Here is a 21,730-nt window from a genome sequence, read left to right as displayed (position 1 = left end):
GAGGGGGAAGAAACTATTGATGTCCTCAAACTTGATGCTGCTGGGTCACTTCTTTCTCAGCAGTCTGCTCCAGAATCCCCTCCTGTCCTCGGCTTGCTTTTCTTTTGCCTTCAGTTCTTTGAAGGTTTTGTTGAGCTGCTCCTCGGCATCTTTAAATGTTTCTTTCAGCTGCTGTTTGGCCAGTTTCACTTTGTGTTTGAGGAGCTCTTTAGCTTCCTTTTTGTGCTTTCGTATTTCTTTAAGAGCGTCTTTGCAGTCTTTCTTGGTCACCGCAGAGCCGGTCATTTCTTTCTTCAATACCTTCACCTCAATTTTCTCTTCTGCAAGTTCTTCTTGCACTTTCATCAGTTCCTTCTTCATGTTTTGAGTGTAACTCTTTGTATCTTCCATTTCTTTCTTTGCTTCCTGTGTTTTAATTTTCTCTTCCTCCAACACTTTTTGAGCTTTCTGCAGCTCTGCTGTCCGGCTGTTCTCAGAGGTCAGCTCCTGGCCGAGCCCCGACACCTGTGCCTTCAGCTTATTTTCTTCTGGTGCTTTTGTCCATTCTGAGGTGCCTCCTGACCTCAGTTACTTCTCCTGTCTCTGGCACGCTCTTTTTGCTGCCCGATCATCCGTGTTGGTCTGTCACTGTCCTGCACAGTTTTAATGCAGAGTTGTTAAGGTCAGCATTCTTTTGCTCCCCCTCACTTTTCATCCGGGCTTAATGGGCGTCTCGTCACTGCTCTGTCAGCTGAAGCTGTCTGGAAATCTCCCCCGTGTAGTGAAACGGGCCTTGGATTTAACGCTCTCCGTCTCCGCTGCATGAGATCGTTTTCCTGCAGCAGTGTTGACATTTTCAGGTTGTTGTTGTGGGTCCAGCTGCTGTAGCATTTGGTCAGGGTCACATCAAAGATGGTAGAGGAGAGAGCAAAGATGGTAGAGGGGAGAGCAGGAGTCCAGGTCAGCCTCGGCAAAGCAGCCTGTAATCAAGCATAAAGAGAAAAAACAAAACAAAAACGAAACAAAAGCAGGCGAACAGGAAAATGATGTTGTGTTGGCTGTGTTATTCAGAGAGGGGAGAAACAACGGGGCCAGGCCCTGTGTCAGCCTTCTCTCCCCCTTTTTTTGTTTTTTCTCACCATATAATCAACTCATAACCCACCAAGTTGACAGGACAACACAGGTACATGTTAAAATTCTTAAGATCATGTTTAAAAGCCCAAAAAAGGAATTTTCCTTCATTCAGTAATCATTTGTATTAATCAATCAGCAGAAAACATGTCACAATTTGAATCTTTTAACCACTAAATTTGTCGTGTCATCACTGGTTGGTCAGACCAGTGTCTTTTTTTTTTTTTTGAAGTTAAGCTGTTGTCCTGCAACCCAGAAAGTTTATTTGTTAGTTGTGGATAAACTTCATCATTCAACAACAGGTGTATGTTAAGTTTCGCTGCTTTAACCTTGCTGGAAAATCTTCACGTGTTCATGAATGTAAGCTGTTTTTGCATTGCGTGTGTGTGCGTTTGTGGGTGGGTTAATTTAACTTTTTTCTCAAACGAGGCATTTCTCTAACACGTGCCTTTCTTATACATTTCTTTGGTTGTGTTTTTATTTTGTTTCCCAAATTTTGATTTCCCACCTTAAATAACAGCATTCCATGTCTACAGCCAGGAGTTAGAGCTTGCTTGTGAGATTCAGGGACACATGGTGCTAATAACAATTCAGTCAAAAACTTGCCTGAAAATTTCCAGTGATGGTAACCGATAACTGGAGGAGAAGATGTCCTTTAAGCTTATTTTCAGGGTGGGGACAAAGCTGGGGTCAAGCTGCAAACTTTTGAGCCAAAGCTTGGCCTGTCTGTCGTCCCAATTCTGTTAATTTATCCTTTTGCCGCTGTACTCAGGTTTCCAGGTTGAGAGAAATCCACCTGTATTAACACACTAAAATATTCACTTAGTATTTCTTTTCTGAAAACATCCACTCGCTTCATCTGCCTAGATTTTACTCTCTCTTGGTGCATACTTCACACAGTCAGGCAGTTGCCTTTTATGGGCATGCAAAGTTCCTGTCTCACACACAGCTACTCACCCCGGCAGCTGCAAAGCCGTCTTCACGTCCTCTCTCCACACTCTCAGCCACAATCCTCCATTAATATGAATGTATAAAACCAGTAATAATTATCCCTAGAAACACACCCTCAAGAAAATTCACTGTATACACACAATTCACTGTTCACCATAAAACTGAAACAAATCACCCCCGTATTTATCACTCAATCTTACCCTGCCGACTGAAGTGCCGGTCTAAATCATGCACGATTTGTCTCTTCTATATCAAAACCCAGCCATATATCAAACATTCACCGTAGTCATTCAAAACCTTATTTGTAATATTATAATCAACAAAATCAGCGTTTTTATTACAGGCATGTATCATTGTTTGCAAATCATAATTATAAAACTCAAAAACACGCTAAACAGGAAGCAAAAGTCCTCTGTGCGCTTCACAGCAGCCACCTCATTTGCATGTTCACACACCGTCTAAAAATAGCTCGCAGCGCTGCAGCGCGCTGTCGTCTCACACAGCCTCGTCTCACACACAGCTCTATTATTTTATATTACAAAGACGTCTTATATTTACAATCACTCTCAGGCCTGACAGCTTTAGCGCCTACACAATTTTGACAAATTTAAGTTAACGGGTCCAACCGAAGAAAGTCCAACTTTTTTGTGATCAATAAACCAGTATCAGACTAACTGTTTCTGGCCTAATCTCTAAAATCCCTAACTCAATTTAACAGTGTCCAAAAAAGCGCAGATACCGTTCCAAACGGTAAAGTGGTGCAACCACTAGTTATTCTGGAGTGCCCCAAGCTCCACAGTGACCAACTGACTATCCCTCAAAGAGGACAAGGCCTAGGCGTCCCCGGCCTTGGCAAGCGTTACCTCTGAGCACTGCGCTTCTTAGCGGTTCCACCGCCGTTCTAGGATAATTTATAACACTTTGAAACAACAGTGAACCCCCCAAAACAAGAGTATGACTGAGGCAGGTGCAACCTAGTGGTCAATGGAGCCTCTAACTCACAAAATGACCAATTCCCTATCAAACTACTTGGGCTTCTAACCCAATTTCACTGTTCTACTTTACCTTGGGACTCTAACCCAGTATTATAACTTACTTCAACTTTCAAATCTCATGAGATTTTCATTAAAATCAAAACAGACATCTACCAGTAATTTCAGTGAGTAGACTTTAATTTTATCATGTCCAATTTGGCACACTTTGGAAATAGATTCAACAGGTAGTGCCTTACCTTTGTATAAGCCGGCTTATGCCCACTCACGTCAGACCACTGGCTTGTGCCTGTCTGTTCGACAACCTCGAACCGTCCAAACCTCCAACTTCCACCCCAATACCACAGGACGAGCCCCCAAACTGTTACGGATTCAAATATTGGGGATGGATACAAGAGGAAAAACCAAAATAACCACACTGGTCCGGCCGGGTTGAGTCAAACGATGATTTTAATGATCACACGCGTGGGAGATGGACACCGTACGCAGACAGCATCAGATCTCAAAATAGTGGAGCATTGATCAAACTCTTATAGCCTCTAGTGGCCCCCACCTAATCATAAAAGCCTAAACATTCACATTCTTTCTCTCACACAGCGCCTAAGCTACGACCTTGGCTCCCTGTTTATCTGCTCCTGCTGAGATGGGGCAGAAAACCTCTCCAGTATGTTCTGTTCTCTTCTAATCAGACAAATAAGGCGATGACTTTCTGCGAACAGTATTTCTTATAACTCAGCAGTATAATGCATCATAAAACAATATCATTCGTTCACAATAAATCAGCAGTCTAATGTAATGCAAATCAGTTTAACAAATGCAATAGTTATCACCTTCTTCTAATTCAGGAGAATAATGCAAGCTAAAACTACATAATAATTCACAATCTTTAATTAGGGGTCTAACATGGCATAAAATAATATTATAATCCCACAATCCCTAGAAATGTGTTTCCAGAGTCCCAGGTTTAGTGACTTCCTGTCCACCATCACATTAGCTGAGTAGTTGTCAAATTTGAGGGGAGCAGAGGAGATCAGACACCAGTCAGCAGGTCAGAGGCCATCTCTCATTTCACAAATCAATCGCTTGATTTATAAATGGAACAAACACACCATCAGACCAGGTAATGACCCATTATGAGACAACAGCCGTCTGAGAGGAGATGTTCTGTATCACAAAACATGGGAAACAAACAAACTCTAGGCATTCTGAAATATATAAAGCTCAACAAAAAAAGACAACCATATCAGATCCTGATGTAATTCATGTTGTTGTCTTTATTAGTCATTTAAAAAGAGGTCTAGAAAAAGTGTCCAGGAAGAGATTCTACTATTTATGCAGCACTGCCCCCGTGTGGCCACAAAGACACACAACAGCTTCATTTCTCAGCCTGTTGCCTTCTTTTTCCTTCATGATGTAAACAGTGAATGAACTGAAAGAAGTCAACCCATAAACTGTTAAACTGACATAACAGTCATGATGATTATGTAGCAAGTTGTAGTTGACTTTCTGGTGGTCGTTTTGGTATACAATTTAAAAGCCATTTTCTTTTATAAATACACCATACACTTTGTTCTCGACCATTTCTTTTCCTCATATCCTTAATGGACAGTGGAGGAACACTACATCTAGCTTCTGTTTAACATTTATCCAGGCGCCCCCACACTGTACCTCTACAGAAACCAAGGGAGAGAGACAGACACACAAAGATTTCCACTTGAATCTTGGTCTCAAAATAGAAAAGGTTTTATCACAAAATAATTACAAGAGCACAAATAAAAACTCAAAACCAAAGACAAATGAAATAAAAGGGCAAGGCCCTGCGAATGAACACAGCACATCTTGCACACCTTTAAAATTCACAAATTTCAGTTTTCTTTGTCAGTCTGTGGTATTAAAAAAATCTCAACATGATGACCAATGTTTGACCTTTCACCTCTAGCATAGTTTTCTCTGGATTTCAATCTGGCCACTCCTGAAATGACATTTATCAGTGTATGTACAGCATCCATTTTTGGTTTAGACAGTCTGACACAGACCGTCTCCATGGCAACCTCCGAGACTATTCTTTTCCTAAAAAAAAAAAAAGTCTCTATATGACCACCAACAAACCTGTTACACCATATTTTTTCACCAGCTCACCTTTGCTGAAGGTTCTCATACAAATCTAAACATCTTTTGAGAAAGTCCACATCACTCTGATCTGTAATGAAAACAGAAAAACAATGACAACACCAGCAGAGGCCTCCGACATAAACCTGGCAACATAAATCTAGATAACTTTGCTTCTCTTAAAACATTTAACACAGATTAAATTTCTAACAAATATACCAATATAAATATATATTCCAGGAACAGGACATTCCAGTTAGATCCTCTCCAAACTTATACTGGGCAGCTCAGCCCATCATCCACTTTTACAAAACAGAAAGCCGCCTGATACAACAACCCCAAAAGTGACAAAAATCCACCTCCAAAAAGCAAAACTTCTCATAATGGAAAAACAAAAAAGATTGTCAATCCTATCAAACACTTTCTCTTAATCTAAAGAAATTATTCCAACATCAAACTGTACAATTTACAAATAACTACCAAGTCTCTCATGAGAAAACTCTTGTTCACATTAGAGCTGTGTGGTACACAGTACGACTGATCTCTGTGAGTGATTCATTTCACAAAGTGTTTCAGCCTGGTGGCCAGTACTTTTGAAGGAAGTTAGTAATCTGTGCATAACAGAGCCACGTCTCCATTTCTAAGCAGAGACAAATCTCTGTTTTTTAGGGAGAAGAGAGAGCCCCACGTGATGACTCGATGCCAGTAACAGTCTTTTACAGAAGTCTGCAGGCAGCCCACCCTGTGCAGGAGCCAGCTGACCAGCAGCAGCACTAATCTCCTCCAAAGAAAAGTTAGCATCCAGGACAGCTCTGTCCTCAGAGCTCAGCTGAGGAAACCCCTGCAGCAGCTTCTCCACTCAAGCTTTATTACTTTCCTCCATCCCTAACATGGTGGTGTAAAAGTCCACGGCATACTGACCTGCCCTTGAAGCTTTCACCAGTGGCTTCATGGTGGTACAGTACTCCCTAAGGAATGCAACTTCTGCAGGACTCAACCTGTAAGACACAACAACAAAACCCACCATGACTATAATAGGGATCTTCTGATTTAATATTAAGAGTCTGCTCACGTTTTTAACCATCCATTAAGGAAAATTCACAAAATTTGCAACCATATTGGTAGGTGTCCAATTTTACTCACATTTTCACCTTGAACTCCTCACAAATGCTCCTGATGGCATTTTCCCCCTTCTCATCAATGATGCGTATTATCCTTTCAGTGGCAAGGTAGGTTGAATTCCATTGTGTTGCATTGGGACGAATGATCTGTAGTTCACACTTGTCCTCTACCACTTCATTAGCCAAATGAGACCGGCCAGTTTTGTTCCAAATGGCCTGGCATTTTGCAAAGGTTGCACGGGAGAGCCTCTTGTAGGTTTCATTCATGCTCTCTGCTAGGGCAGCATCAGATGTTGCCACAAGGTTTAGCAGGTGACATGCACATCGCTGATGAGGCGGGAGTTGATACTCCAAACCAGAGTCTTCATCAAGAATTGCACTTGCCTCATGGTAGTCAATATGGTCAGTCAGGTCAATAGTTTCTGGGTCTGCTTCATCTTCAGCTTCATCTGCATCATTTTGTGCCCCAAACATGTGGAAGGCCTTGACAAAGTTGGATCCACTATCAGTTGTGGTTCTTACAACTTTGCCTCTGATCTTGTATTGGCAATGGATATCATCAAGCGCACCAGCAAGCATGTCAAATGTGTGAGACCCTCTCAATCTTTTGCATGCTGGTGCTGCAGATCTTCTTTCCAGGGACTCTTCCTCTATCCAATGGCATGTGACTCCAAGGTAACTTTTCTGATGAGCTGACCAACAATCAGTAGTGGTAGCAACAAATCTGACTTTATCCAATGCTGCAACCAAAGTCATCTTCATGTGATCAGCAGCTTCACAGATTCTGGCACAGACAGTGGGTCTGGAGATGACTTTGGCTTGAGGTTGTAATGTGGTAACCAATTCTTTGAAAGATGGCTGTTCTACCACTGCAAATGGCTGTAGACCCTCACATATGAAATTGATGACAAGCTTGTCAACAGTTGCTTGTGGAACATGTTTGTTTGCAGCTCTCAACATCAGGTCTGGTAACTTGGCTTGTGTATTTGCTGAGAGCTTGTTTGGTGTGGCTGTGGTCTTTCGCTGACGAGATGTTGATGCCACAGTGATATTGTACTGCTCAATCTTCGATGGATGTTTCCTCTGTAGAGATAAATATTATCATACGTCAGGTTCATACATTACTTCATAACATCACTGTGATTAACACTAAAGGAAAACACATTTTTAAAACATCATTCAACTAGACATGAGCTAATCTTTGATTGTTTAGCATAGTATAAAAGAGTGGTGAATTTGATCAAATCTTGCAGATATATTGCTGTATTTATTTACAAATGTAAACCAATTTTGAACGATCATTGCAAAAAACATGAATTTCTGTATACATTCTAAGTTCTGTAATCTGTATACTATCTGTAAAAAGAGTATCGACCAATGTATCAGTATCTAAATTTTTAACTCCTTTTTATCAGTATCACCCTAAAGTTTTCAGTATTAGTCAGGTCCTAAAAATACTAAGAGAGCAAAATATGTGTATATAGCAAATCTAATTTAAGAAAAGGGATCACATACACAAAAATGCTGCCCATACAGCTAACAAATAAAAACAATCCACATTATGTTCTTTAAAAAAATATATCATATTGGGAAACATATAACCCTACTGATTAAGAGCCATGTCACTATGATAGACCTATATCAGGCCAATGATACTGATCAACTGATCCATCAATCGGGCTCTGGTACATGTCAGCTGAGAGCTGGAAGATTAATTTGAGATGCAGCTCAGCACTGTGTTCAAGTTTTTGTTTTTGTTTTTCATAGGCCAGCTGATTGTAGGCCTGTGAGTTTTAAATGACTACAAATTTAATTTATTGTAATGACGGTGGTTATCCAAATAATAAGCTAAAACATTCCTATGAATTGTAGCTCAATTATGCATGCACACACGCACATTAGCTAGCTCCGTCTTATTTTACTATCAGGCTAACCAATGGCGGTGACAATATCTTAGCCAAACTAATAACCTTAACACACATGAAAAATAAGAAGGCAATATTGTACACGTATAGTTGTAAAACCTCTTACCTCAATGTGTTTTTTTAAGATTAGACGCTGAAGTCTTGTAAGCTGAAATGACTGTAGAGGTCAAACAAAGTTTGCACTGCATCTGGACGCTGTCTCCTTTTCTCCCTCTGTACATGAAAAATTCCTCCAGGTATGGCCACGGGCACGCGTCCTCCGTCTTTTCTACGTCGTTTTCATGGTTGACAGTGTTGTCCTCTGTCTCCATTTTGGCTTCTTTGTCTCGAAATCTTCCGTCTATAAAGTAGTTTGTACTCCAACATTTAGCACCTCTAGACACCTGTGCCTGCTGCTGCAGCGCAGTTTATTCTTTGCTTATGTCTTAAATTGGCACGTGTTAAGATATTCATTGTGTGTACTCATGTTGTACAGTGTTTAACTGGATTATGGTTACTGTGGTTTAACAGAGACAGTATTTTAGTTGTCACCACAAGGAGGCACTGTTTCATTGTAAGATCACGGATGCTGCGTCATCACGCCCCTAAGAAGAAAAAAGTACACCACAACGAAAATGGCACCCATGAGGAAAGTTTTGCCGCGTGTTGATGTGGAATAAAGTTCCCAAAATATTAAGGACATTTTTGACTCCGTTGTCATTTTCCTTCGAGTTGATCGCTGTGATGCTGCAATACTCAACAGCGCGGTTGCGATTGCACGGCCTTATTGGCTGCAAAAATGCAGAGAAAGGTTTGAATATTAATTCAAATTGTGGGCGTACTCAGTAGCGACTTTTGATTTTATAAGTAGCGAAGTAGATTACATGGTGTAAGTTGTACTCAAGTATGAGTAAAATTACACACTTGAAAAATTACTCATAAAAGTACAAGTACCCAAAAAATCTACTTAATTACAGTAACGTGAGTATTTGTAATTCATTACTTCCACCCCTGACTGTAAATGACCATAAATTAACTGTAAATTACACTGCTGTGAGCTCCATTCATATGTGCACATGTGTTGACAACCGTAACCATGGCCGCTGAGGGTATATAAATGCTGCACAAGGTTCCAAACGTCTGTTTACACTTGCTCGTGGACTTGTTTCGACCTGCTCCAACCTCAGCCTGTGGAAAGCTAAGTTTTGGAAAACACTTTACTGAAAGCGGATTTAACTTGAAAGCACAACAAGTACTTCATCTGTGGATTGTTTGTACTTGTTTTTGTTTTTCAAGTTTGAAGATGGCTCGCCGTGGACCCGGACTCCCCGACTGTCACCTGGACTTCGCTGCAGGTACGTTTGAAAATTTCTTTAAATGTAAATTACTGTAATAATTTAACAAGTTCCAGTGTGAATATCAAGTTTTAACGTGATCAAATATGTGTATTCCAAGATTGTTTCTCGTAAATTGTTTGTATGCTTTAAATTTTCCGGGAGAGGTGTAGAAATTATTAACGACTGGTGTATGAATATGAAAAAAAGGTGTTACTTTGATTTGAAGGCTTCAAATTTGACACTTTTCTTTAAAATGAAATGGTTAAAAATAGCTTAATGGACTAAAATTTGTAAAATAACCAAAAATCAGTTTCCGTGGTAACAGCATCTTCAAGATATCATGGCGTCAGAACACGCAGGTGTAAACAGATCCAGGTCGCCTCCTAACATCCTTTTCTTCTCAGGATCAAAGGCTTTATTGACATAAACTATATTTTTTCTCTGCTGCAAAACACAAAGATAAAAAAAATACAAATAAAATAATATCAAAAGAATATGAAAACAGTAGTAATAATGGCATTAAGACCCATCTTCTGTTACAGTAATGCTTTTAACCTTATTGGATAGCAGAGAGAGATATTGTACACAGGGATATTTACACAGGGATAGCATGTTTACCACAGATTAGATGTATCTGTCCTTATGGCAGATACAGTCCTTGTGCACATTTCTAAAAATGTGGATTCTGAGTTAAGAGTTTCTGTTTGTTTGTTTGTTTGTTTGTTTGTTTGTTTTTCACTTGACCATCATTTTCAGACATACCTGCAGAGCTTTGTGTGTGCAATTTTTACTCTTGCCAAGGAGGTTGTGTTTTTATTTAAAAAAAAATTTTTATATTTAGGACATGCGATTGGTACATGTGGTCTAAATGTTACATTATGGTTTGCATCCACATATTTAACTTATGAGCTTTTTTCAAAATGTGTGACATCGTGAATTGTAAATAAAACAGGAGAATGAGCTGCATGGTTAGTTATAAATTTACTGTAGTATATTTATATAATAAGTTACTCATGTCCGGCTATTTACAAATCAATACCTATTATCCATTACCTATTCCAACATAGTGTTTGCATAAAGGCTTACAAAGAACAAATAAAACAAATTGAATGTACACAAAATACAGTGTCATATATAGTGTCAATATAGTGTCACCTTAAAAGTACACAGAGTGAGCTGCCTTGGTGGAGGTTTGGTGGTCTTCTATTAAAAAACTTCACTTAAAGATTGAACAAGTAGAAGTGTCATTCAGTCTGACATAAAATGCTTTTCTCTCATCCTCTGCTCAAACTAACAGATGTAGGTCTGTTGCTTTAACACTGGGTGTCTATTACATTCCTAATGTTATTTTAAAAACTGTTTCCTCACAGGGCGTCTTGACTATGTGGTTGAACGCCCTGCAGAAGAAGGCCTTCCTGAAGTCATCAGGATCCTGGATGACAGTCTCCAGAGCACCACCTCTTCTGGTGAAGCTCAGGACACTGATACCCAGCGTATCAGCGAAGGTGAGTATGGTGAGTATATTCTTATCTCATCCTCCCCCTCTTCTGATGAAGAACAGGACACTGATACCCAGCGTATCAGCAAAGGTGAGTATGGTGAGTATTTTTTCCCTCTCTCACCCTCACCTTCTTCTCATGAAGCACCAGATGCTGTTGACGGTGAACAGCAAGGTGAGTATGGTGAGTATTTTATCCCTCTCTCACCCTCACCCTCTTCTCATGAAGCACCAGATGCTGATGACGGTGAACAGCAAGGTGAGTACCCCCCCTACCTACCTGTAGACGATGACGAGGTGAGTGAACAGACTGACAATTCATCTGACTGGAACGACTCAGAAGAGTGGGGGGATTGGCTTAGCGATGACTCGGGGTATGACACCATGGATGAGAGAGATGATTCCCCTCTCATCCGGGAGCACCCTCCAGAGCCGTTTTGGCACGATTGGCAACATCCTATTGCTCCAGGTGCTGCCCCCATCGCCATGCCGCCTTTCGGCCAGGCCAATGCCCCACTCTTCCCTCGAGTTGTTGCCCCAGTTGGTGATCCGCCAGCTGCTCCTCCCTCAGCTGCTCCCTCTGCTGCTCCTTCCTCAGCTGCTCCCTCTGCTGCTCCTTCCTCAGCTGCTCCCTCTCCTGCTCCCTCTGCTGCTCCTTCCTCAGCTGCTCCCTCTGCTGCTCCTTCCGCAGCTGCTCTCTCTGCTGCTCCCTCTGCTGCTCCTTCCTCAGCTGCTCTCTCTGCTGCTCCCTCTGCTTCTGCTGCTCCTTCCTCAGCTGCTCTGTCATCTGCTTCCTCAGCTGCTCTGTCATCTGCTTCCTCAGCTGATCTCTCTGCTGCTCCTTCCTCAGAAAAGAGAAGCAGAGAAGACATCTGCACCGAAGAGGTAAGTGCAAAGAGGTGCAAGGTAAGTGACCAGTTTGATGCCCCTTCAACATCCTCAGGTAGTTTTGGAGTCAGACGTTTCTGGGAGAGGCCTTTTAACCTTTCCCTTGATGACAGTGACTCTGATTAGTTTATGTTAGAACGTGTTTTTAAACTTTGCCTTTGTGTTTTTGTTTTTACAGATATAAGAACATCTGACTCGGACATGTGAAATGTATTGTTTTTTTCTTGATATGTGACATTAATATTAATATTACATTGTGACTGAAAGGTAGTTTTTTAGTTGTTATTACTTCCAGTTACGTCCAAGATGGAGCTAACACCCCACCCAGAAGACAGCCTTACCCCGACCAACCCGATGAGAAGGATGGATGACCAAGTGAAAAATGGGAGAGTGGTGCTGTGTTCCAACTATGTAAGTTATCACCTCACATTGACAACAAACTGTATTGAAGGCGAAATTCTTCCAATAGTTGGTATAAATCATCATCCTATGTCAGCAGCATTGTAGGTTTAGGTTTATTTATATTTTTCATGTGTATACGTTGGGTTTAAAATTGCTTTTTAACAACATACTGCAGCTACCAACAATGAAAATGCTGTTTTGTGTTAAAATGACGTCTTTCTTGTGTTATTGCTTTGCAGGGAAGCTGAGAGTGGACAGAGCTGCACAGAGGACCAAAGATCCACTCTCAGCACTTCATACCTGACTGGCCACAGCACCACCCCTCCTCACCCAGGGTGAGGAGGGTCCTGACCCCGCCTGCACAGAGGGAGTTGTGAACATGCACTTCTGTGTCGGTGGGTTTAGGATCCTCCTCACACACACACGGATGAAGACTGTCACTGGAAGATGTCTCCATTGCATCAGCAGGACGTAAGCATTTGTAAAATATTACAGTTTGTGATGTTTTATACATATTTTTATTGCATCATTTAAAACTATGAGATATAAAATAAACCAATTTTCATAACATTTTCTGTGTATTTAGTTGTTTTCTTAATAAGTTATTTAGAACATCAATGCAACCTGTCAGCTTTTTATTGAGGATTTAGAAAGTTGCTGGTGGCCCGAGTGTGTACAGTGGGGTGTTGTTTTTGTCACATGGTGAAAGTGACCTCATGGGGAGCAAAAAGAACAACTGAACAATTTGGGGATTCACAGACTTTTGAAATCGCTAAAAAAAATTAATAAAAATTGTTCTGTGTGAACTAAAAGCTCAAATATAAACCATCCTGACACACTGACACAAATGATCTGCTGTTTATAAGCAGGACAGTGTTTTCATGAGCCTGGGTGAAGCTAATTTGCATGAGTTTAACCTCCTGGTCAAAAACTTGCATGACTCTGTTATCACTGTAACTTTCTTCTGTTTATTTATTCATTTTTGCTAATTGTAGTAGATTAATATGTTCACCAACTGATTCTTGGCCTGAATGTTTGAATGTTTGCAGTTTCAGGTCCTACTGATCAGTTTTAAGTACTGTAGAAAGTGAGCAGCAATTAAATCGAGTTCTGGGATGAAATGGGACAAAAGGGTAATGTGACAGCCTTCCCTTCCCTCGTTTAACAATGTGTAAGCAAACTGCTTTAACCTGCAATTTACTGCATGTTGTTAGGCTGCATGGTACAACCACAGTCTGCTAACCACCCGTGGTGATCGAAGGTTTTGAGGTCTTGTTCGAACTACTGATGAAGTTTTATCAAAGCTTGTTAAGTTTCCCAACCACATTTTATCCTGATGGTCCAAGGCTTACATCTTTATGCTCACAAACATACTTCTGTAATTAATCAGTGACCGATTTATTACTTTAAGTTACAGTGTGAGGGGCATTAATGAACATAAATCAGATTTAACTGGATTATGTGTTTAGGTCAAGAGACACAGACCTTCATCTTTAAGAGGCTCTTCTTGAATGTCTAATCACGATGTTTGCCATGCAAATACACTGGGCGGTTGTTTTTAACAGAATCATTTAATGATTCTGATGAAATGAAGTATTGTTTCAATGAGTTGTGGCACCATTCTTGCTTTAGCAGTGAAAGGAGTCAGGTAGGGCTCCATCAGGAAGAGGGCCCCAGAGGTCCTATGCCCCCGCCCACTTCCCTGGGGCTTGAACATCAGTGGATTTCCACTTAAGCAAAGCCTCATCAAGTTCCTGCAAACAGCTCTACACACACACTATCATGTACAGAGTGTGGATGCTGTGTCTAAGACCACGATCATTGTGTTTCTACCATCTGGTGCAAGCTTCATCTGTCTCACTGTGTTCTCCTAAAGGCCAAGACAGCAGGACAGTGAAATCAATCTCACTTATAGGTGCCAGAAATCAGTGGATATGAGATTAATGGTGGTAATCAGGTTATGCATTTGTTGTCTTCTCAGCAGGTGGGAAACATCTCTCTTTATTTGTTTATGTACATGTGTATCAGAAATCTATTTTCCTGTACAGCTCAGGTTTAAGGCACAATGTTGATCTAATCTAATGAAGATCAGTGTCTTTTTAGAGTCAGTGAAAATACTGACATTAGTGATGTTAACCCTTGACTAAGAGTTTCTTAGTCAAATGTTAATGGGAAACACATTTCCACACCACCATCTTCTAAGCTGTGATGCTACATGTGCAGCAGCAAACGTCCAATTAGTACCGATCAGAAGGTTGGAGGTTCGATCGCTGCCTGATCTGGTCTGTATCTCAAAGTATCCTTGGACACGATACTGAACCCCAAACTGCTCTTTCATGTGTCCATCAGAGTATGAATGTTAGATAGAAAGAACTTAGGTACAGAAAAGTGCTTGTATGAATGGGTGAATGAGGTGTATAAAGTACTTTGAGTGCTTGAGTAGAAAAGTGCTATTTAAGAACAAGGATGTGCAAGAATTTGCTAGACACGCTCTTCTTTTTCCAAAACTAAAAATGTTATTTCAAATTTGGCAGCCTGTGTGTCAAAGAGACTGAAGAGTAACTAAAGGGCAAAGTCCAGGAATACAGCCAAACTCAGGAGATCAGTTAGGAGCACAACTGAGCAAAGGTGATTCAAAAAAATGGAGAGAATCTCTGCCATGCAGTGCCATGCTGAGCAGACTGGTTTACAGCCACAAGAGAGACTCAGCGTTCACAGATCATAAAATCTTCAGGGAGCAAAGCTCTCAGAGAAACTATAATGCAATCCACAGATAGAATACAGTCAATAAACTCCAAGTGAAATGTTAAACAGTGCATGGATAGCTTTTTGTTCTGCTTTTTCTTCGTATCCTTTTTCCCCTTTCTAAAGTCTCTTCAGAGGCTTTGCAATTTGTCAAACAGCAGCTGGTAAAAAGGCTTTTGCAGTGAGGCAGGGAGCCTGTTCAAACCAGATTATGCTTGATTTGATGACTGCAGAGAACTTGGGGCTGACAGCTCAGATTAGGATCGGTTCTCCCTTGAAAAGGCATTAGTGTGTTCTGTCATGGCAGGATTTCTGTTCAATGTGCAGTTAGATTGAAATCAAAGGGCACCAAAGACACCCAAACCTGAGGGATCATTACGTGACACCCAAAGCATCTGAGCAGTCTTATTCCTTCATCTGTACCAAATTACTCAGATTCACAGACGTCGTGCACAGCAGACCTGCAATACAACAATGAATAACAGGAGTTACGCCTGCGTTGGACAGGTCAAAATGTCACAGGGAGCAGTTCAGTTAAGTTTCATTCCCCTCCAGAAATCACTTCATGCATGATTATCAGGAACCTTTGAGTAATGACAGCACTTAAATGAGTGTTTCCTTACCATAATCCACTTTGTCACCAAGTTTTAGGATGAGAACGTTTTTTTTCTACTTCTATTATTTTTTTATATCGTTGTTATTATTTCTGTTGTAATTTGTGTTTGTTTTTTGTTTGTTCAGTTTTTCAGCCTTGTTGCATTTTTTTCTATTTCCGTTGTGTTTTATTCAACTTCTGTTACATTTTGCAGGATTTTGCAGCTTTTTCTATTGATGGGTGTTTTCTTCAGGGACACCATATTATCATTATCTTTAAAACTGCATTTGAAACTTAATGCTGAGTTTTTACTTTCTGCAGTTGAAGTTATCTAAAGAAACTGTGTGTGGGTGCAGCTGAAAAAACGTCTTTTGGTAAATAACACAGAAATTCTGAAATCCTCTACTGCTTATATCAAACAGAATAAAAGAAACCAAAGCTAAACTCTAAAAGATTATTTATTTCAGCTTGTTTACAGTTATCCACACCTCACAGCTTTTTATGGGTTGATAGTTTTCCTGATCCAATCTGCATACTCAGGATCACAGAGGTCCATGAAGGCAGCCGGTGCTCTGCATACAAAGTCCGGATCTCCCACAAAAGAAGAGATCAAATGTAATATTAGTGCATTCCACAGATTATCAGCCAACAGCCTTGAAGACACACTTAGCCTCTTTTAGTTTTCAGCCTAGAACGAGGAACCACCAGCAGGTTTCTGTCAGAAGACCTCAGTGACCTGCACCTTATAGATGGAAGCAAATGAAGTTTGATCTCAGCTTCATGCTCTTGTTCTGCTCGTGCTCTGATTTGAATTACATGTTCTACACACTTCACTGTATCTCACTGTCAGTTTGTCAATTTGTGACATTAATTCAGAGGAATATGGTGTAAACCAATGATTTATAAACCTAAAACAGCTCATGATCACTAACCAATGCTAACTTTGAGAAGCAATGCAGAACATATTGTGCCCTCTGTGTGGCTAATGGCGCTCTTAAGAGTTGAAGAGCAAAACAAAAGAAAAAAAAACCTCACTCACGAGTCTGCGACTGCGTGCTGACAGAGAGCGAGTGGGTTACTTCTGTGTGACTTCAAGCTGCAGAGGGTAAGGCTCTGACTGTGGTCTGCATATATGTGCCGAGCAGCAATTCAGAATACCCACCGTGCACAGTTTCTGTGAGGTTTGGCATAACTCGATGCATTGAATCATTTTCATATTATACAGACAGAATTATGCAGTAAGAACCAGCAGTTAAATATAGAAACTGTTGTTGAATACTCACTGATACACAGAGGCAAGAGAAGAGGCAGCAGACACAGTGTTCCTGCCATTCACCCTCTAACAACTGCCTTTCTGTCTGAATGGTGACCATTGTATAGTCACCAGTGTCATTATGAAGCCTTATCATGCTGCATGAAAAGCTGCAATACTCCACATATTTATGCAAAGTTACTCATCAGCAGTTTTTGCTTTTGCCTTTCATAAAGTGCTGGGAGGGAAATGAAGCTGAGAAATGAAACTTTGAGTATTGTGTAAACCGTCGATTTATTATAGAAGATCTACAGTATGAACTGACCATAAATGTACTTTGGTCAAGACCTGAATCAAGTTTCATCCAAAGGCTTGTGGCTCAAATTTGAGCAGGGCCTGACAGCTTCAGTAGAAAGACGCTGAGGGTCCTGTCACTGTTGTTGATGTCTCTGTCCTGAAAGATCACAGACTGCCCTGTGATTTGTGGTGTTTCTTGTGGACTCGTAAAAGGATTTATTTATATGATATAGTCTTCACTGATGTCAGATCTCAGGCCAGCTTGAAAGAATTGTGTTTGATCATATAATTACAGTTCCTGATAGTTGGACCAATCACAGCCAAATGAAGTGAAGCTGTTCTGGTGATGGCCCAAGACCATCATCTGTACTTCAGCAAACTGTCTCTGTTCTCTGCACATAAACTAAAAATATGACTATATTATCATGAAAACGTACTAAAGGAATTAATAGTGCCCTTTGTCTCCATGTGACTATAATCTTATTAAACTATATTATTATATTATTTCAATTTCATTTTTATTTATACAGAAAACAAATCACAACAACAGTCGTCTCAAGGCGCTTTGTATTGTAAGGTAGACCATGCAAAATACATACAGAGAAAAACCCAATAACCACATGACTCTCTGTGAGCAAACACTTTGGCGACAGTGGGAAGGAAAAACTCCTTTTTAACGGAAAGAAACCTCCAGCAGAACCAGGCTCAGGGACACTATCTCTACGTAAAAGTAGGGATAGTGTCTGTCTCCTGAATCCAAACAGGAAGCTGGTTCACTAGAACAGGGCCCTGAAAACCGACGGCTCGCCCTCCCATTCTACTTTTAAATTCTCTTTTAATACAACAAGTAAGCCTGCAGTGTGAGAGTGAAGTGCTCTAATAGGGTGATATGGTACTACAAGGTCTTTAAGATCAGATGGGGCCTGATTATTTAAGACCTTGTATGTGAGGAGCAGGATTTTGAATTTGATTCTAAGCCAATGAAGAGAAGTCAATATAGGAGAAATATGCTCTCTCTTTCTATTCCCTGTCAGTACTCTTGCTGCAGCATTTTGCATGAACTGAAGGCTTTTCAGGGAGTTTTTAGGACATCCTGATAATAATGAATTACAGTAGTGCAGCCTAGAAGTAATAGATATTAGAGATACTGCACAAATGGAAGAAAGCAGTCTTACATATTTGTTTAATATGTGAATTGAAGGACATATCCTGGTCTAAAATGACTCCAAGGTGTTACTGGAGGCCAAGGTAATGCCATCCAGAGTAAGAATCTGGTTAGATGCCATATTTCTAAGATTTTCAGGGCCGATTACAATTGCCTCAGTTTTAAAAGCAGGAATTAGAGGTCATCCGGGTCTTTATGGCTTTAAGACATTCATGTAGCTTAACTCATTGGTGTGTGTTATCTGGCTTAGCTAGGCTAAGCTAGAAAATTCCTAAAAATACAGTAAGTGAATACAAGAGAGTTTGCTTCGGATGAAGCAAGTGAAGATTAAACTATGAAATAAGAAGTTATCTATAAGTTTTTAATTATTTTGGCTCTCCAGATAAGCTACACAAAAACACAACCATGTGTTGGAACAGGAAGTGATAGGAAGTGAGAAAAAAGACCTTAGGACAGGTGAGATTGGTCAATGGTAGATGTTATGTATGAACCAAAATATATGGTGTGCTATACAAGCTATCGCCAGTAGCGGGCACTATGCCCAGTTATGTGTGTGTGTAACTTCTGTGTTATGTTAATAAAGAGAATAAGTGGAAATGTAAACAAGCTACCGTGTGTATCAGTCTGACTCTGTATAAGCCCTAATCAGTGTACTGACACTACAGGAGGAAATATAAGGCGAGGAATTACAAGCCTTATCCTGACGCGAGAGCATCCTGACGCGAAACATCTGCGCCTGGTTTGGGAACAGCACCAAGCAGGACAGACGAGATCTGCAAAGAGTGGTGCGCTCGGCCGAACGCATCATTCAATCAGAGCTCCCTGACCTGCTGTCCATCTACACCAAGCGGTGCGAGACCAAAGCTATGAAGATTATGATGGACCTCTCCCATCCCAACAATGGACTCTTCTCACTGTTGAGGTCTGGGAAGCGCTTCCGCTCCGTTAAGGCCAAAACAGAGAGAATGAGGAGGAGCTTCTTCCCCCAGGCTATTCGGGCCCTGAACCAGGTGTAGGACTGGACTCTCCCACACATCACATCACCACATGTACTCTGGTTTTTCTTCATGCACACTTCCTATAATTTATAATGTCTTTCTGCTATTTGCACATTTTTACTGTAAATTTCTAAATTAAATCTGTAAATTTTGTAATAACCTGTAAATTGTAAATACTGTAAAACCACTGTCATTTAATGGTCGGGCATTGCATTGCACAGCTACAAGCATTTCACCTCATGTCATACTGTGTATGGTTGTGTGTGTGACAAATAAAATTTGAATTTGATAACAATAGAGATCTTTTTCTGAAATCATAAAAGGTAGTAAAAGTCAGCAAAACAGCAATTGTTGAAGCTGCTTCCTGTTTGAGGGAACTGGCCATTTAACCACTTTGACTGAGTGTGCTTTTAAATGACCTTTTTCAACAATAAAGCCCAGGAATGACACTGAATCAACATGAAATTCACATTTCTCACCTTTTAAATTGAGATGTTTTTTTCTAGGAGACATTTGAGAAGGACTTGACAGGTATAAAACAACTGGGAGAAGTTAAGAATATTGTTGAAATAAAGAAAATGTGGATGATGAAGTCACAAAGGATGTCATTGACTAGGGCCTGAAAGACTCCTGGTGCGTTTGCTGAAAATGCTATTTTCAAATAACCGAAACGACCCATTTGGGTTTAAAAATTATACTGATTACTGGAAGGTGAAGGAGGACCAGTAAGCGAGTCAATGAAGCAGTCATAAGGACGATGAGGTGTGAGATAAAGAGCTAAACCTCCTCTCACTTTGGTTAAGGGTAAACAGCCTATTGCCCGCAGCATCAGCTAAATTCTTTGTCATAAACACTTTGCAATGAAATTTGGGTTTGGTTTCAGCATGGCTTCGGCCCATCTCAGAGCTCACCCTCACAGCAGGATAACCATGAAAGCAAATTTTGCACAGTCTGAAGAATAAGTTCTACTTTGTTGATGAAACACTAGGAAACACTGTTTGAGGAACCCTCTGTTCTTTTCTAACTCGCTGGTGAAACCTTCAGGTGGCCTTTCTAGAGGTACAAGCTCTCTGAGCTGTGCTGCTGCCTGCTGACCATGTCCATCGTTTTATGACCACAGTATCTTATAATGGATGTCAATCCAGCAGATTATCTTTGGCATGTGGTGGATCAGGAGATTTGCAACATGGATGCACAGCCGACAAACCTGAAGCAACTGTGTGATGCTATCATATCAATATGAAACTGTGAGGAATGTTTCCAGGTCTTTGTTGAATCTGTGCCACAAAGAATTAAGGCAGTTCTGAAGGTGAAAGAAGGTCCAAAACAGTACTGGCAAGGTGTAACTAATGAAGTGGACAGTGACTGTATTTAGTGTCTAGATGTTTTTTTCAGTATTTTATTCACTTAATAGCAGGACAGAACACCACATGACTGTGGCCTTGTGTTATACCCTCTCTGCTGCAATGATGCTGCAGACAAACACAAACATCGTGATTAGACATTTAAGAAGAGCCTCTTAAAGATGAAGGTCTGTGTCTCTTGACCTAAACACGTAATCATGTTAAATCTGATTTATGTTCATTAATGCTCCTCACACTGTAACTTAAAATTGGTCACTGATTAATTACAGAAGTACGTTTGTGAGCATAAAGCTGTAAGCCTTGGACCATCGGGATGAAATGTGGTTGGGAAACTTAACAAGCTTTGAAAAAACTTCATCAGTAGTTCGAACAAGACCTCAAAACCTTCGATCACCACGGGTGGTTAGCAGACTGTGGTTGTACCATGCAGCCTAACAACATGCAGTAAATTGCAGGTTAAAGTAGTCTGCTTACACATTGTTAAACGTGTACTGTACTTAAAACTGATCAGTGGGTCCTGAAACTGCAAACATTCAGGCGAAAGTTACAGTGATAACAGAGTCATGCCAGTTTTTGACCAGGTGGTTAAACTCATGCAAATTAGCTTCACCCAGGCTCATGAAAAAATTGTCCTGCTTATAGACAGCAGATCATTTGTGTCAGTGTGTCAGGATGGTTCATATTTGTTGACACAGAACAATTTTTCTTCATTTTTTAAGGATTATAAAAGTCTGTGAATCCCCAAATTGTTCAGTTTGTCTTTTTGCTCCCTATGAGGATGAGGTCACTTTCACCATGTGAAAGGCCTAGTGGTACGGCCTGTCTACCCTTATTTGGATTACCGTAATGACGACAATATCAACGGCGCGCACAGCGTCGCTGCTTTCAGGAGCCATTGGAAGTTTTAAGGTTGCTCGAACCATTGAATACTTATGGTAAGTGAAAGGGCGTATGCTCCGTGGAAAACTCCATATCCCACAATTCATAGCACACCTCTATCGA

The 21,730-nt window shown here is 40.6% G+C and overlaps 1 protein-coding gene across 2 annotated transcripts; it reads left to right on the top strand.

The window, feature by feature from the left end:
- Positions 1 to 8,677: 8,677 nt before the first annotated feature.
- On the top strand, positions 8,678 to 12,871 carry LOC146386057 (uncharacterized). Of its 2 annotated transcripts, XM_084930051.1 has the most exons (5): positions 8,678 to 8,998; positions 9,484 to 9,542; positions 10,895 to 11,029; positions 11,198 to 12,321; positions 12,552 to 12,871. In XM_084930051.1, the coding sequence occupies exons 2-4, from the start codon at positions 9,491 to 9,493 to the stop codon at positions 12,034 to 12,036; spliced, it is 1,026 nt and encodes a 341-aa protein (XP_084786177.1). In that variant the 5' UTR covers positions 8,678 to 8,998; positions 9,484 to 9,490; the 3' UTR covers positions 12,037 to 12,321; positions 12,552 to 12,871. The 2 variants fall into 2 exon arrangements, with proteins under 2 accessions (XP_084786177.1, XP_084786176.1); XM_084930050.1 differs by lacking the exon at positions 8,678 to 8,998 and having other exon boundaries at positions 9,040 to 9,542.
- Positions 12,872 to 21,730: the final 8,859 nt, after the last annotated feature.

The sequence above is a fragment of the Perissodus microlepis genome, chromosome 6 (assembly GCF_051167445.1).
Source record: "Perissodus microlepis isolate ML-2025 ecotype Zambia chromosome 6, ASM5116744v1, whole genome shotgun sequence".
Taxonomy (NCBI): domain Eukaryota; kingdom Metazoa; phylum Chordata; class Actinopteri; order Cichliformes; family Cichlidae; genus Perissodus; species Perissodus microlepis.
The sequence above is the reverse complement of the archived record's forward strand: the minus strand, read 5'-3'. Positions and strand labels throughout refer to the sequence as shown.

Bases quoted from the DNA above. Each gene is read 5' to 3' on its own strand.
- LOC146386057 (XM_084930050.1), top strand. From the start codon at position 9,305: ATGCTGCACAAGGTTCCAAACGTCTGTTTACACTTGCTCGTGGACTTG. The intron at 9,543-10,894 runs GTACGTTTGAAA...GTTTCCTCACAG, and splicing joins TCACCTGGACTTCGCTGCAG to GGCGTCTTGACTATGTGGTT. The intron at 11,030-11,197 runs GTGAGTATGGTG...GTGAACAGCAAG, and splicing joins TACCCAGCGTATCAGCGAAG to GTGAGTATGGTGAGTATTTT.